This window comes from Eptatretus burgeri, chromosome 10 (genome assembly GCF_056783735.1).
Source record: "Eptatretus burgeri isolate ZD-2024b chromosome 10, Ebu_testis_v1, whole genome shotgun sequence".
NCBI lineage: Eukaryota > Metazoa > Chordata > Myxini > Myxiniformes > Myxinidae > Eptatretus > Eptatretus burgeri.
The window spans coordinates 10,208,227-10,224,783 of NC_140970.1; the positions used below are offsets into that span (position 1 = coordinate 10,208,227).

At 42.2% G+C, this 16,557-nt stretch overlaps 1 protein-coding gene across 4 annotated transcripts in view; it reads left to right on the forward strand.

Moving 5' to 3' along the window:
• LOC147017938 (protein Dok-7-like) overlaps positions 1–16,557 on the forward strand; it is a 79,821-nt gene that overhangs the window by 32,355 nt on the left and 30,909 nt on the right. For 3 of the 4 annotated variants that reach the window (XR_015062203.1, XM_085897040.1, XM_085897042.1), the window contains 2 exons: positions 11,482–11,627; positions 12,205–12,726. Coding sequence is in view for 3 of the 4 variants with exons in the window: in XM_085897040.1 (XP_085753166.1) it covers positions 11,482–11,627; positions 12,205–12,726 (668 nt within the window). In the remaining variant the exon portion in view is untranslated. Of the gene's footprint in view, positions 1–11,481; positions 11,628–12,204; positions 12,727–13,275; positions 14,688–16,557 lie in introns of those variants that run through there. The other variant, XM_085897041.1, reaches the window with a different exon arrangement.

Genomic DNA, 16,557 nt, shown 5'->3' on the forward strand with positions numbered 1-16,557 from the left:
AAGAGAGTGGAGGAAGAGAGAGAACGCCCCGCCCGTGTCCGTCTTTTATAGCGCGGAGCTCCGCCCTTCGCTCCGCCCCGTTCTCGGCTCCACCCTCCTTCGAGGAGGTTCTCGAATAGGGGCGTTCCCTCACCCCGACCGCCCCACGCGGTTCATCCACCAATCGGCAGCGAGCTGCCCTTCCCCCTTCCCTCACACCAAGCGCGGGGAAAAATGGTGGGAAAAGGCCCACCAGCATCGGTGGTTTTTGATTGTTTGAAATAAAAGATAGAGAAAGAAAAACGACTAACTCAAGGATCGCAGCTCGAATGGATCACATAAATTCCCTCTATACAACGGGTTTGGGCTAACTACACTTGTACCTACAGAGATATCTCACCTGAGGGTCCTTTATGGTGTAATGCGAATTTCCATAACATATATATATATATATATATATATATATATATATATATATATATATATATATATATATATATATATATATATATATATATATCCTGGTGTTGGCACAGTGGTTAGGGCAGCGGCTTGGGATCCAAGAGGTCCTGAGTTCAAGCCCCATTGGGCCACTGAATTAATACACCAGGGGGTTGACTCAGCCTGTCATCCTTCCGAGGTCGGTGAAATGAGTACCAGTATACTGGGCTGGTGTATACCCCGGTTAAAATAGGTGTACCATATCCCTGTGTCGTAAGAGGCGACCAGGGTTGCGTCAGGAAGGGCATCTGGCGTAAAACATCTACCAAATCACTATGTGGATTATACAGATGATCCGCTGTGGCGACCCCTCACGGGAGCAGCCGAAAGAAGAAGAAGAAGATATATACATATATATATATATATATATATATATATATATATATATATATATATATATATATATATATATATATCACCATATCTCAAAAAGTTGTGGACAAATGCAGACAAAACTTGGTGGACACGTTAGGTGGACCACAACGAATTGCTTCAATTTTGGTGAAGATCCGAATCCGGATCTGTATACGATAGTTATTTAATTTTTCAAAGTGATTCTTCACCATTGAGAGAGAGAGAGGGCCAAAAACTATATATAGCATGATATTTCAAAAATCTATTGGGCCTGATATGTTCTCGTGGATCAGGCATTACGTGGCGGAGGTATGCGTTCTACCGAGTGCCCTTCTAGTTGATTACATAACACACCAGTACACAAACACAACACAAAATACAATACACAAAACACCACACAAAACAAGTCCTGGCGAGGGTCTGCAATCTCTGCTCTTTTTCTTGTTTATCTCTGCCTGCTTTCTTTTCAACTCTTATTTTCCAATGAAAATCATTACTTTATCTCTGAGCGAATCTTGTTCAAATTTGTCATAATGGTACTTTGCTCCAATACAGTGAGGCTCCTTCTTCTTCCTCTTCCTCTTCTTCTTCCCATTCTTATTGTAAGGGGTCAAAGGTGAAACACTAAAAATTACATTTTCTCCCTTGCCATTTCCTTGAATTTGAATTGATCGAGATGGGATTTGCTACCAAGGCGCTTTCAAAACGGCCTCTCGAAAAACATTTTGGATTTTAGTAATTTTTGGGACGTTACAAGGGTCAAATAACAAAATTGGTCACAAAACTAAGACTCTTGACTTTCCATACCTCTGTATTTCAACCGATCCAGAAAGTAATTGGTAAAAGGATACTGAACATTGGGCTGATGGTTTTTTTTTTTTTTTTTAGTTGAGTCTGATGACCAAATTGGTCATGCAACGAAGGTTTTTGGCATTTCAAGGCTTTCTTTTTGAAACAATGTGGGTATTTCAAGCCTCTGATCGGCAAATGTTAGTCCAGTGTCTTCCTTTCCATTTTTAGCTCACCTGGACTTTATTCCGGTGAGCTTATGCGATTGAGCAGTGCCTGTAGGTCGGTCGGTCGGTCAGTCAGTCAGTCAGTTAAGGCCCGGTCACACCTTGACGTTTCAGTCAACGTATGCCGATTTTTGAATTTTTTTTCTAAAACGCTGGCACACGTTGAATACGTTATGGGTAAGTTTTGATAACAACGAGAGCACGCTGAAAAACACTGCCATACGTCGTTGTACGCTGGCTTTAAACGTTGTACTTTTTGGTTGTCCTCAAATTTTTTCATGCTTGAAATTTCACGACGTATGCCGGCGTATGACTCACACGTTCCGCTACGCTGGCCACAAGTTGTATGCACGGTCTGCGATCGTTGACAGACGTCAACACATGCTACTTGTAAGTTAATCATAAGTTGAGACACGCCGAGGTAATGTTTAGCGTACCCGAAACTTATTTCTAACCTATGATTAACGTGTTGTTGGCACGTTACGCGATCGTTGCCACACGTCGACAGACGTTACTTTTAAGTTACTCATAGGCTGAAAGACGTCGGTATAATGGATCGTCCTTGCATCAGCGTCCACGGCCACGGCCAGGACACTTATTTGCAGCATTCTTCAAACTTTTCTTCGGCACGACGAGGATGTTCACACTTCGATGTCTAGCTTAGCTATGATTCCAATTGTCCATCGGCAGCGTCTATTTAAAATAGTCGAGTTTGAGCGTTTTAACACGTTCAGAAGAAACGCTTCAAATTTCCAAACCCCAGCGTCAAAAAACAAAGGCGAGTGACAGCAATTTAAATCGTTCATTGTAAACAATGAAACTAGCTGAGTGGTACCGTTTAAAAGTCGTTGAGTGTAAAAAAAATCCAATTGTTGAGCGCAAGCGTCTACTTTCAATAGTGGAGATGCAGCCATTTAAATCGTTGAGATTATCATTTAAATCGTTGAATCGTTAAACGCAAGGAGGATCCATCATAACCCACACCCTCCCCCTCACACTCACCGACTACTGCCAACATGAACAAACTACTACTAATACTAATACTAATACTGATACTGATACTGTTACTGCTGACATGGACATCGACTCAAAAAGGACTCGAAAACACTGTTGGGTTCCCCTTTTATGAACACCATTTTTATATACCAATTCCCAAAACCGCTGGGAACACGTCTTTATTTGGCAGTTGTAAGCTAGAAACACGTTAATTTTTTTTTTTTTGTCGACCGGAAGACGTCATTTGAATAAGTCTACATACGTCGATGTGTGTTGGGACTACGTAAAGAATTGGTTCAAAGCACGTCAAACATAAGTTAGAAATAAGTTTCGCGTAAAAAAGACATTACCGCGACGTGTTTCGACTTATGAGTAGCTTATAAGTAGCCTTTGTGGACGTGTGTAAGCGTCCACATATCGTGTGTAAAACTTATCCCCATCGCATGCGGAACGTGTGTCATACGCCGAGTACATCGTAAAATTTTGAACATGTTTAAAATTTCTTGACGTACTCTACTTACTACGACGTATGATAGCGTACTTTAGCGTTGTACTCACGTATACCAAACTTACTCATACCGTATTTGACGTGCCCCAACGTTTTAGACACATTTTTCTTAGGTCGGCATACGCTGGCAAGATCGCCAAGGTATGACCACGATGTTGACACTTCCATTTCTACGGCAGTTATGATTCGAATCGTTGTGCGTCAGCCTTTAAATAGGCTACGTCACGACATCGTCGGCGATGCGTGCAACGCGCTATGCCTAAGTTAGACTATCGTTGGGCATCGGTTGTGTAGGCCGACAACAGGTTCAGCATTCGTTGGTATAAGTTATCTATAACACAACGAAACGTTCTGTGTAGTTACCAATGCGTTATACATAAGACCAAGTCACTATGAATACGTCCGAATCTTTAAAAAAAAACATCAAAAGTTCAACGTAAGCCAGCGTTTTACATAAATTTTAATACGTTGCCATCGCTGGCTAAAATGTCAAGGTGTGACCGGGCCGTTAGTTAGTGAGTCTATAAACACCAGTCATTTACACTTGAACCAAACAAACGATTTTGATGAAATTTGGTCACAAGATTCATATCTCATGCTGAATGAAGGTATATTAACTGCATCAAAATCTGTGCTCATTAAGGGGGTCTACAGGGTTGTTTCTTGACCCCCCCTGAAATAGGTATTTTCTCTTTTTCTGAAACTACACACACCAATTTCAATGAAACTTGACCACAACCTTCATCACCCATGATGTACCAAAACTTTGTTCACAGCATAAAAGAAAAAATCAGAGTGTATGGGGGTCTTCGGGAATTTGACCCCCCCCCTCCCCAATTTTTTTGAAATAAATAGGTATTTGCTGTCTTCTCTGAAGCAACACACACAATTTCGATGAAACTTGACCACAACCGTCAACACTCGCGAGGTACCAAAGTTTACTCACGGCATTAAAATAATCGGGTTCTAAGGGGGTCTGTGGGGGGGGGTTTGAGTGACTGTTGTTCCTGATTCAGGTGAGCTTCAAGACGTGCAGTCCTATTTTTACAATGGTCACAGGTCAACATTGATTACAAAATTTCGGGTTTTGGCCAGCTGAGCATTTATATTGATATTTCAATCAAGAAAAGACTTGGCACAAAAATAACTTACTGCAGCCTTCTCAGATTAGAGAAAGCAACTATTCGTCCAATATCTACCTTTTGGTTTTATAGGGGTTAAATTATGTGGTGTGGCAGGAGTGGGTAGGTGAGGGGGAGGAGGGGAGACGTGTGGGCACGATTATCAGTGTTTCTAATGATATCTGCAATTTTACTTCTCTAATTATAGTCCATGAGCCAGACCTCTGAATTTTATGGATTGGTACCACCTGGAGTGGAAAAAATCTCTGTGTTTTCTTGAAAGGCATATACCCATAGATGAAAAAAAAATTTGAAGCCAAGCTTGGAACGGTAACTTAGTGCTCGTAATCACCTCTTAAAGATGGAGGACCGGGCCCGACCCAAGACCTGAAATTATGGGGTAGGAGAAATATAAATTGTGATATTTTTCAAACTCATGACCCGATTGCTACAATTGACCACTCAAAATGTTGCAAATTTTATGTTGTACACATCTATATCTATTATATGCCAATATGCTAATTAATTAGGTCGCCAGAGGTCAAAAGGTCATGAAATTTGACCCCTGCTTAAAATCTGGCCATCCGTCCAAAAAACACCACCATCACCCGACCAATGGGAATTTCTCAGCCAGAATGGACTCAAATGGAAGTTAATAAATGTCCAAGTCCATTTTATGCCTAAAAGTTTGGAATTTATTTGTATCTGAGCCATGGTACGTAACAGAATTTGACACATCTTTGAAAACGGCCATTTTTTGCCAAAAAAAACTTCAAAAATGAATGTCAATATGCTCGTACTTAATTAACTTTTTTTTGCAGGAATTCAATTTTATACTAGTAAAGGCTATGCAATATTGGCTGCTCTGAGAGCACCCTTATTCTGGACATTTCCATCTGTCTGTCTGTCCGCGAAACTTTAGTCAAGCCTAGGGGCTAAACCGATTCCAATGAAATTTGGTAGGTAGGACCAATATTTCTGGGAATTGTGTGCTTTCGAATATGGGACCCCGGGCCCAAGCAACGGCATAGCAACGGCCCTTTAAAATGGTCAAAAAAATCGAAAAAAAATACCCCAAAAAATCGAAAAATCGAAGCTTAGAGTTCTGTGCGCAATCTATCTCGCTCCCTTCATGCCAATTTGCAGCCCAAACAAAAATATTTGGAGGAGGAGATAGGTTTTGGGCGAGTACATGTCGAACATTTCAGAAACTGTTAATTGCGAATATCTCTGAGAAAAAGAGTGTGATTTTGATGAAACTTGGGTGAAATGTGTACAATGTGGCTAGCATGTACACAAAAATGAATGGTTGCTATGCACACCTCCGTTGCTTAGCAACAGCTAAAATACTTTATCGTACATCGTACACTTATTGTAGACTGTACAAAAAAATCAATACCTCCGAAACTGGACCTCCGAGGGACCTGTTTTTTTTTGTGCCCAAGGAGAATGTCTTAATTGGCACTTCTGTATTGTTTCTGACCACCATTCCTTTGTTCTTGAAGGACACAAAGTTCATGTAATTGATATGACACATTACAATTGATTTGAAACGTTTTAGTTGTTTGCTCTGGCACAATCTCTCAATTGTTACCACTAACCATGTTCAGTGAATAGTATTAACAAGGAATCTGCCTAAGAGGTCAGCTATGCAAGATTTTTAGTCACTAAAACTGTCCAAAAGTAGGTTAATTCAACAAAAAAATCTCAGAAATCTTGGCCAAATTCACATAGGCCTCATATATAATGATGACTGCCAAAAATGTTGTTCTGGTCTGGCAGCTGCTGTCATCGTGTCACCGGACACTGATGTCTTCATCTTGGCAATGGCTTTTACACCAGAGTTAAAATGCCCACTATACTTTAAATTGGAATCCAAGACGCGCACTGAATACATAGAGGTTAAGAAAGCTGCAGATGCCCTTGGTCATGAAAAATGTGCCTGCCTCCTGGGTCTCCATTCATTCATGGGTTGTGACACCGTGAGCAGCTTTGCTGGCCGGGGCAAAGTTTCAGCTCTTCGGCTTCTAACACACGAGGAACACATGACCACTCTGCAGTCATTCGGCCAATCATGGGACCTATCAGATGAATCAATCCAGAAACTAGAGGCACTGACTTGTTCTCTCTACAGCGCCAGGACAGCCATCAGCAGCGTCAATGAGTTGCGTTTCAATATCTTTTGTGTGAAGAAAGGTGAAGCCGAGTCTTGGCAACTCCCCCCCCCCCCCGGCCCCCCTTGCGCATCTTCCTTGCTCAATCATTGTAAGAGGGCCAACTACCAATGTGCAATCTGGATGAAAAGTTTGGACAGGAATCCAGATATTCCTTCTCCAGTTGGCTATGGATGGAGGGTAGATGACGGACAGTTGGTAATTGACTGGGGTGATGCACCACCTGCCCCTGAGGCTGTCATGGAGTTGATTGCCTGCAACTGTCCAAGGCAGTGTTTGGAGGAGAGCTGTTCCTGCCTCCAGAACAGGATGAGGTGCACATACCGAAGAACATACCGACATACATAGAACAGGATGAGGTGCACATAAAAGCCGAAGAGCTATGCAAGTTGCAGACCTGTAGCAACATGCAAGAGGAAGAGGAGGAGGAGGAGGAACATGGTAACGTTGAATTGGAAGGCTCATCTGATGATGACGACAACATCGACTCTGATGAAGATTGAAATGCAACTCGGACATGGATACTGGGGCCCTTTAATGGACACACTATGGTATACTGTAGGAGGATGTGATGCTTGGTAGTGCAAGGAATCAACTCTATGAAATAAAGTATTGATTGGGTACTGATCTCTCTGTGGTAAATGCACTTTGGAACACTCTTTGAACCAGTAGGATAGGGTGGGAATTAAGGCTTAAAGGGAAGGGATCACAAAAGAATCTAGAAGTTAAAAACGTAACGTTTTTAACTTGGCGGGAAAATTATTTTATGCCACTACAACCTAACTAAAGGTCCAATCGTGGCATGACGCTTCGGATCGGTACCAAGAAGACTAACATCACCCTGTTTTGATAGAATATGATGGAAATTTGGATTTTGCATGGATTTAGAATTTACTGATTTTTCCCACCAAATTCTGTGATCCATTCCCTTTAAATAGGCCTTCCAAATACAATCCATGAAGATGAATTTCTAGCAGGTATCAATATATTATTGATATGTTGTTAAGGGATGATTTACCCATGTGAGTCTCCCCTTAAATATTGACACTGATGATTCTGTCAGATGGACATAAAAAAAATTCATAGGCCTACTCGAAGTTCAATGGTGAATGACCTTGACCATGACTACAGGTGACCTTTAAATGCCTAACAGCCCTAAACTAAATCAGAGCACATTTTCACATGATATTTGACAATTGTGGGTGAAAGATTTTATATGAACACCAACAAATTAGCATCTTCCATTTTTGCGTATTTTGGGCTAAAAATGGCCGTTTTCAAAGATGTGTCAAATTCTGTAATGTACCATGGCTCAGATATAAATAAATTCAACACTTTTAGGCATAAAATGGACTTGGACACTTATTAACTTCCATTTGAGTCCATTTTGGCTGATAAATTCCCATTGGTAGGGTAACGGTGGTGTTTTTTGGACGGATGGCCAGATTTTATTTTAAGCAGGGGTCAATTTTCATAACCTTTTGACCTCTGGTGACCTACTTAATTAGCATATTGGCAAATAATAGATATAATTATGTAGAACATAAAATTTGCAACATTTTGAGTGGTCATTTGTAGCAATCGGGCCATTAGTTAAACATATATCACAATTTATATTTCCTCTACCCCATAATTTCGGGTCCCAGTCAGGCCCGGTCCTCCCATCTTAAAGAGGCGATTACAAGCACTAAGCTACCGTTCCAAGCTTGGCTTCAAGAAAAAAAAATGCCTTTCAAGAAAACAGTGAGAATTTCCCACCCCAGGTGGTACCAATATCTGTTCTGGCTCATGGACTATTATGTGTAAACCCACCAACAAGTTGTAAGTTTAATTTAAAGATGCTGCTCAAAGAGAAAACTTATATGGACTGCACTATGTCGAAATGCCCCATCATTTAAAGTTAAAAAAGCAAGGTATGTGATCATTCAAGGCTGCGATATTGCTTATGATGTCATCATGTCTTTATTGCATCGAGAAGCATGGAGGCATTTGAATGAAAGATCAGTTTTACAATGACCAGTGGATATTGTATGAATGATTTTCTAACATTCTACTAATTACAATTATCAAAGAATCAAGAAGCTTATGATCAATTTACTCAAATGTAAGTTTATTTCCTGCTGTTTAAATGTTTACGTATCATGGCCTAATCCCAGGGTAATATAATCCTGCTTGTGTGTACTGTCTTAAGATCCAAATATACCAAAGACACTTTGTACACCACAGAGACTTTGTACACCAAAGACAAAGACGCTGTTCAGTAATCATCAATATTGTAATCACCGCTGTGAGAGTTGAGAAAACACGAGGTGAGGAAAGTGTGTGATATACACCGCGCCGTAATCACCAATATTGTAATCATCTCAGTGCCACAACCAATCAACAAGTGAAGGGAAAACTGGGCACACCTGATTGGTCAGTGCCGCGACCAATTGACGAGTGAAGGGAAAAACAGACATACCCGATTGGTCAGTGCTGCAACCAATTGATGAGTGAATATTGCTGACATAGCTACAGCCACACAAGCTTTATTCATTAGTACCCCACTGGTTTCACTTGATGGGAATGTAGGTATGCTTTCCGTCTGTTCGTCCGTCCATCTAACTGTCCATCTGTCTGTCCATCCATCCCACCTGTGGTTTTTCAGACTTTTCTCCCCATACCCTATAACATATTCAACTGAAACTTAGTACATGGCTTTATTATAAGTTACAGAACAAGTTCGAGTTTCAGGGAGTTTCGTCAGTTTTTCACAGTTATTCTCTTTTTGGACTTAGAAAATATCATATCAGTAGGGGACATTTATTGCAAAGTAATTAATGCTCTTGTTATAGTAGATATCATGATGCTCTGCGAGGATAGCTCATATGAGTAGGTATAAACACGCGTTTTTGAGCTGTCAAGCCTGGGTCTGAATCTTGACTCAGTTATAAAGTGTCACCTGGTGTTTTGCATGCAGGGGGATCTACCAATGTGTATACCATCCATCGGATGGATGTGACTTGTGAAGTCAGAGGACCCATCTGCCATTACTGGCTGTTGGTTGGCATAAAGGATCAGGTCAGGTATGTCAGATATGTGAGCATGTGCCAGAGCAGCGCATTGCTGGGTTCACTTTCCGCCGGTACTCCAGCGGCCTCCATCTGCCCATCCCCCAGGCAGATGCCTGGCCCATCCCCATCTCCTTGAGATGCTGATCAACCTGCTGCAACCATGAGGCACATGACGGCGCATTTTCCTCCTCCACTCACGAGGCTCCCTCACTGAGAGCATCTGGTGAGCAGGACCAGCGTCAGGAAAACGAGCCACATATCCATACAGCTGCAGTTGACGCTCATGGACCATGCAGGTAACAAATCTCATTTGAGTCTCTCTCAGCAATCGCTCGTTGGACACAAAGTCTGACCAGCGATAGCCAAGGATTCTCTGAAGAGACCTGGCCCCAAAGGAATTAAGTCTCCATCTCATATCCCTGGTCAGAGTCCAAGTCTCATATCCATAGAGCAAGACTGGAAGCACCAAGGACCTGAAGACTCGGACTTTCATCCTCCCACACAGGTACCGGCAGCGCTCCACCCCATGATCCAGTGAATCCATGACTCCCCAGGCCTGACCCAGATGTCTGTTGACCTCTGGCTCACAGCCATCAGCGACATGAATATCACTGCCAAGGTGAGTGAATCTCTCTGTGACCTCAACATCCTCACCACAAACAGGTACAGACAGGTTAGCAGCATCCAAGATGTCATTGAAAGCCTGGATCTTAGTTTTGACCCAGGAAACCCGTAATCCCAGCGGCTCTGACTCCTCATTCAGCACCTTGAGGGCGCCCAAAAGGATATCTAAGGTCTCTGCAAAGATGGTCAGAGATCTTGACATTCCCAAACGATGCACCGCAGCTTGATCTCTCTGACTTCCTCTCCAGAATCCAATCCATGCAAGTGCTGAAAAGTGTGGGGGCCAGTACACACCCCTGATGAACTCGAGTAACAACTGGAAATAAGTCAAAGAGTGCAAATAAAGGATCCCCTGGTGTCTTTTGTGAAAAGTAGGTGAGGTGTCGCCCGCAAATTGAATTAAATTTAAAATCCTGCCAAAACTTACTCACTAACCCACACTTGGGAAGCATGACATGCTAATACCCTCCCATGTGATTTTAGGGAGGCTTTTTTTCTGCAGTGGATTGAAAACAAGACGAAGGTGATTATGATGAATCAGAGTGGTGAGATGCTATTCCTCACCCGAGCTCACAGCTCTGATCATCTACAAACGTGAATGCACCTCAAATAATACATTGCATGGTGTGAATGAGGTATCAGTGTTGAATTGTAAAAAGAGGAGAGATGGAGGGGAATAAGCAGGAACAGACAATGGAAGCCATATTAAGCATCAGCTGTGAGTGTATGAGGCAACAAGCATGGCGTATAAAGGTGACATGAAGATGAGTTCGTAGATTCAAAAGGACGCATGTTAGATACCAAAATAAGGAAGAGAAAGTGTTTATATATACACATGGCTGACTGTATGAATAAATAAATAATTTGGTATTATTTCTGCAATGATCACAATTGTGTTGCTCAATGGAATTATCTTCTTGGCTCACCAAACCAATTAATTAACTTGTGCAGCATGTAGTATCCAGATGACTATGTTGTGTAGGAATTTATATAAGTCCAAGGTTTTTGGCGATCTAACTCTTATCAACATGCTTAAGCAATAAAAAATGAGCTGACGATAGAATAAATATGTATGAAGTCGTCACATGTTCAGTGTTTACTCGATGACGTTGTTACACTTCGTTTCTCATTCCACTTCACCTCTCATTCCTACAGCTTCAAGCTCTTCTATCGGGCACGTGCGAAGCTTCACACTCCCTGGCATGAGCTCTCGTTCTCCAGATAGCAACAGTGGCAGCAGCTGGCTCAGTCTGTTCTCTGGGTCTTCCAGCTTGAGCGAACCACAAAGCAGCACCAGTGAGGTGCGAAGTAGTGGCTGTGAGCACTTGACATGCTCTTTGTATGCAACATGGCTTCTGGGGTTGGGAGATAGGGTGAGATAGATTGGGTTCAAATACAGAACTGGAAACTATTATGGCTCCTGTAATTTCGTTAAAGGCAATCTCCATCTGACAGCTCCTCTTGACTCGTACATTTCCCTTCTATTCCCTTCTCTCCCTCACCTCTAATTCAAACCTCCTTTTCTCTCCCCCACCCTCCAACTCCACACTCTCTCCCGTTTATACAATGTACACATGGCCTTATAGCAGTGGAGATTATTAATACATCAATGTTTGTGATATTAAAGCTACATAATGTTCCTGAAAGAAGCAGACAGTAAAATTTTATAGTTCATACAATTTCATTTTTTTGGGATTCAGCCTTTCGAACAAGACATTTCCTTTTCTTGCAGTTCAGAATTTGTTTAGATATATATATATATATATATACATATATATATATATATATATATATATATATATATATATATATATATATATTTATAACTCTTGCAGTATTCTCATTATTTACTCTCCAACTTATCTCCAAATCCTCCAGAGTGCCAAGGACGTGGCAACTGTTGCAAGTGGAACCACAGCTGCTTCCATGAATTCCAACCGTTGCACTTGGATGCGCCCGACTTGCCCTGGCCGATCGCTGTCTGATAGTGGTATTGCAAGCAGCTCAACCAGTCCCGCTTCTTCAAGTTGCTCATCTTCCTTGACCGGAATCTCATTCAATGAAGATCTTCTTGATAGCGGTATGCAGCACCGAGCCTATATGCCGGGATGTCACCCGTTACCCAGAAGTGAGGGGACCAGAACAGCTGCAGGAGAGAAAGTATACGACACTCCACGTAACATACGTGGCTGCTCATGCCAGCTTTGCTGTGGCCAGATGCTAACAACACCCATAAGAGACATGCATGCCGAGATTTCCATTGGAGTTGAAGATCCAAGGGTATCGGGGGACTCCTCGGTTACCACGAATGTTGGTGCAGAACAGGTTCCTCTGGTCCTCAGCACTGCCCATGCTGTGCCTGTGCCAAGTCCATATGTTGTGTGGGAGGAATGGAGACAGGTGAGTGGATGGGATAGGAAGGGGTTCATTTAATTTAACATCTAACTTGCTGAGAAACTTGTGAAGTTGTGCATTTAATCAATTTTATTATTTATTTATTTTTGTGTACATCGAGGAGGCTCGTGCAAAAGCTAGTATAGTGAACGGATCAGGATGTGACAGACAAAAACAGAATGCAAAACGCACTCGCATGGGGTGGATAAAATGGATCTAGAAGGAAACTCCAAGGAGGGCAAACTGGAAAATTGGAGGGAGGAGGGCTTGGGGAGAGGTTAACGAGGGTAGAAAAGATCCAGGATTGGGATTGGGGATGATCTGAGATGTTGGTTATTACGAGTCGAAAGATGTTGAAATATCTGGGCTTAATCATACAGTACGAATCTAAAAGCATTGAAAATTCAGCTCAAAAACAATTTTCTTCCCTGGAAATTAATGCCTCGTAGAGAAACTCTGTGACTCCTATTACAAGTGCAATGACCTGAGAATGCAAATGTGCTGACAATATTTATTTGTATTATTCATGAATGTAACTGCACACATGATTTCCAGACTTTACGGTAAAAGAGCTCGCGTGTGAATGCTCGATTTTGGGTGAAGCAGATGCTTGTCGATGCCAAATGTCTCGGGATCACCAACTGCCTCACTTGCACCAGGAACTCTTCCTGTGGTGGAACAGCTTAAACCCTTCCTTTTTCTGTTTCTATCCCTTGTTCAGCAAGGAAAGCCCACTTTCAAACAAGCCAGTGAATTGTTCCTGTGGGACACTTTCTGATCTCATTTCAGTGAGTGCAAAAATGCATTGGTCTCGTGACCTCCTCACATTTCCCACACCAAAGGGAGGACACAGTGAGGATCTTGTCTTGGCACTCTTTTGAGAATGAGTTTCCGATAGTTGTTGGATTTTGGGGCAGAAAGTTGATGCATACTGGAGTAATGTCGTTTGAGGAATGAAAAGGTGTTCTTTCACATTTCAGTACATTCGTTATCCAATGTAACATCCCTGTGCCCTCAGTTCAGAGGGGCATGTGTGTCTTTTGTGATTCGTTCTTCTGTGAAGCAATGTTGGGAATAAAATACAAAAGATGGAAGTTGATCAGTCTGAAAGCTAAAATGAAAATCTTCAGTCTGTACCTGACTTAGTTGGTCAGCTTGCAAATTTTGTCGACACAGCAGGGGTTGTGGCTAAGGGGCAACCCCAGGAGTTTCCGAAAATGACCTTCATTTGAAGATTGGTTATCAAAGTCGATAAGTCATTTTTCTTGTTCGACTTTTCAAGGAGACACTGAGGATGTAGGACTCCAGAATTAAAGATTATGTTCCAGTATCGGACTCGTTTATGATCTTCTCAAGGACAGCTGATACCTTTCCGTTACCGATACGAGGAACTGTTCTGATTCAAAATTATATGGCTGAGAAGATCCATCGACTGGGATGGAAAATACTCTGCAACCTCCTTACCACCTCGACCTGTCCCTGTTTGACCATGTACCTGCTTTTAGCTATGACTGGAGGCTAACATTTCCAATTTGTTCTTCGGAGGATACGTCACGAAAGAGGTGTTGCTTTGGATGCCATATTCGAAGTTCTTCATATTTGTTGCATAAAAGCATTACTTCCACTTGCACTACACTCGTTGCAAAGCTTTATCCAGCTATCCTGTGTTTTTTCACTCAATAATTAGAAAATGCATCCAATTTGAAATCAGGCCACTGAATCACTTGCAATTTTTTTTTTTTTAATACACCATCTGGTATGTCACTAAAACATTTCCTGTAATTGTAATTGTTTTGTCATTGTTTATGTTTAAAATATAATGCTAAGCCTAACTTGGAATTCCGTCCCTCATCTGGATTTATTTTCACACATTTCAATTAATCACCAGCTCATCTACAGTGAAGAAATATTGGACTATCTACTCACTTTCTTAGACTAGACGTTTTGCGTACGCTCCTGCTCCTTGTACCTGCCACAAAACGAGGTAATTAATTAGTTTTTGCACAAACATTAATGCTTGCAAATTTTTAACTCTCTCTATCAAGTGCAGCCTGTGGCTGCTGGTTGCATCATTAGTTGAGACGTGGCTATGCCGCTGATGCAGTGTCCCCCTTACCAGTACACTGGTGCTCATTTTGCCGACCTCGGAAGGATGACAGGCTGAGTCAACCTCCTGGTGTATTTGAATTCAGCGGCCAACGGGGCTTGAACTCAGGACCCTAGGATCCCAAGCCACCACCCTAACTAGCAAGCCAACACCAGGCTAAATTTTTAATGATACTACACAAATAGCATTTGCCTTACTATAATTATGCAGAAAAATAGAAGCAGAAGCAGAAAATGCTGCCTCATTGCTCTTCCATACAATTTTGGACTAAGCTACCCAAAACAAATCAATTTGTGATGTCATCTTGGTCTGTTTCCATCGTTGGCTGACCCAATGACTTGTGATGCTCAGAAATCGGGTTCAAATCTCCATTTGCATTTGTCTGTTGCCTATTAATGTCCTTGTGATTAATATTAAGGTACACTACAGTCTACAGATATCTTTGTCATGCATGTGATTTAAGTGAAGCCTGTGTTGGCTTAATGGTTAGGGTGGTGGGCTTAGGATCCGAGTATCCTGAGTTCAAATCCCACTCGGCTGTTAAATTAATACCAGGTGGGGTTGACTCTGCCTGTCATCCTTCCGAGGTCGGCAAAATGAGTGCCAGCATGCTGGTATCCTGTGTCGGAGTGGCGACCCGTCCAGGATTGTACCCAATAGCCAAGGAGACTGCTTCGGCAGCACCAACGCTCTGCACAGAGTATGGTCCCAGTGGATGGATGGTGGCTTGGGATCCTAGGGTCCTGAGTTCAAGCCCCGTTGGCCGCTGAATTAAAATACACTAGTAGGTTGACTCAGCCTGTCATCCTTCTGAGGTTGGCAAAATGCGCACCAGTGTACTGGTAAGGGGGACACTGCATCAGCAGCATAGCCGCGTCCCAACTAATGATGCAACCAGTCGCCACAGGCTGCACTCGATAGAGAGATGTGATTTATGTAAAAAGCTACACTGAGTCTTGTAGCAACGTAAAACAAAAGGAAACGTTTAAATTAGTATGACTACAAGTTATGGGGTCAGGCACGTTATCCTGACCTTGAAGGTCATTAATGAGCCAGCTGGATTTAACAACAAACAAACTAACAATCCACTATTGACATGGCAATTCATCTGAAACAAGCTTGACTTCCTGGAGATTATGAGTCTGAGAACCTCAATCCAAATTTTTAATCCTGCTACCCTCAGCTCCATGTAAACTGATAACCTTCGGGATCCCAGTCCAGTAATTCACAGGGGTAGATGTAGATGATTGACCACCATTGTGCTCATCATGCCTCTGAAAAGGATCCTTTGCACAATTGCAAATATCTGGAAATAATACACTGCCTGTGCAACCAACTTGGTTTTGTCAGGCTTATCAGCTTTGGTTTACTGCTTCCGCTCTCTATAAAATGTGTCTTCTCAGTTCCCATGGACTGTTATGCTGTGGAGTGGCATTGAAGACAAGCTCTCGAGGTGTGTAAAATATTGCAATGTATGGTCTAGCCTCTCACTGGCTTTCTTGTGGCAGGGTTCTAACAGGTGTAGAGGTGAAGGACGAATCACTGGCACCTTAAAACTAGTTGCTTCAGGCAGATGGGGCTCATTTACCTTGGTTTAAAGCTCGTCGAGGCGAAGGAAATTTTAAATCCAGATTGGCCACTGCCTTGCAGTTCAGGTTTTGAAACCATCAACGAAAGGTTTAACAGAGTAAAAGCAGCAATCCTTGAAGGAGATGGCCTTTGCATTCCTT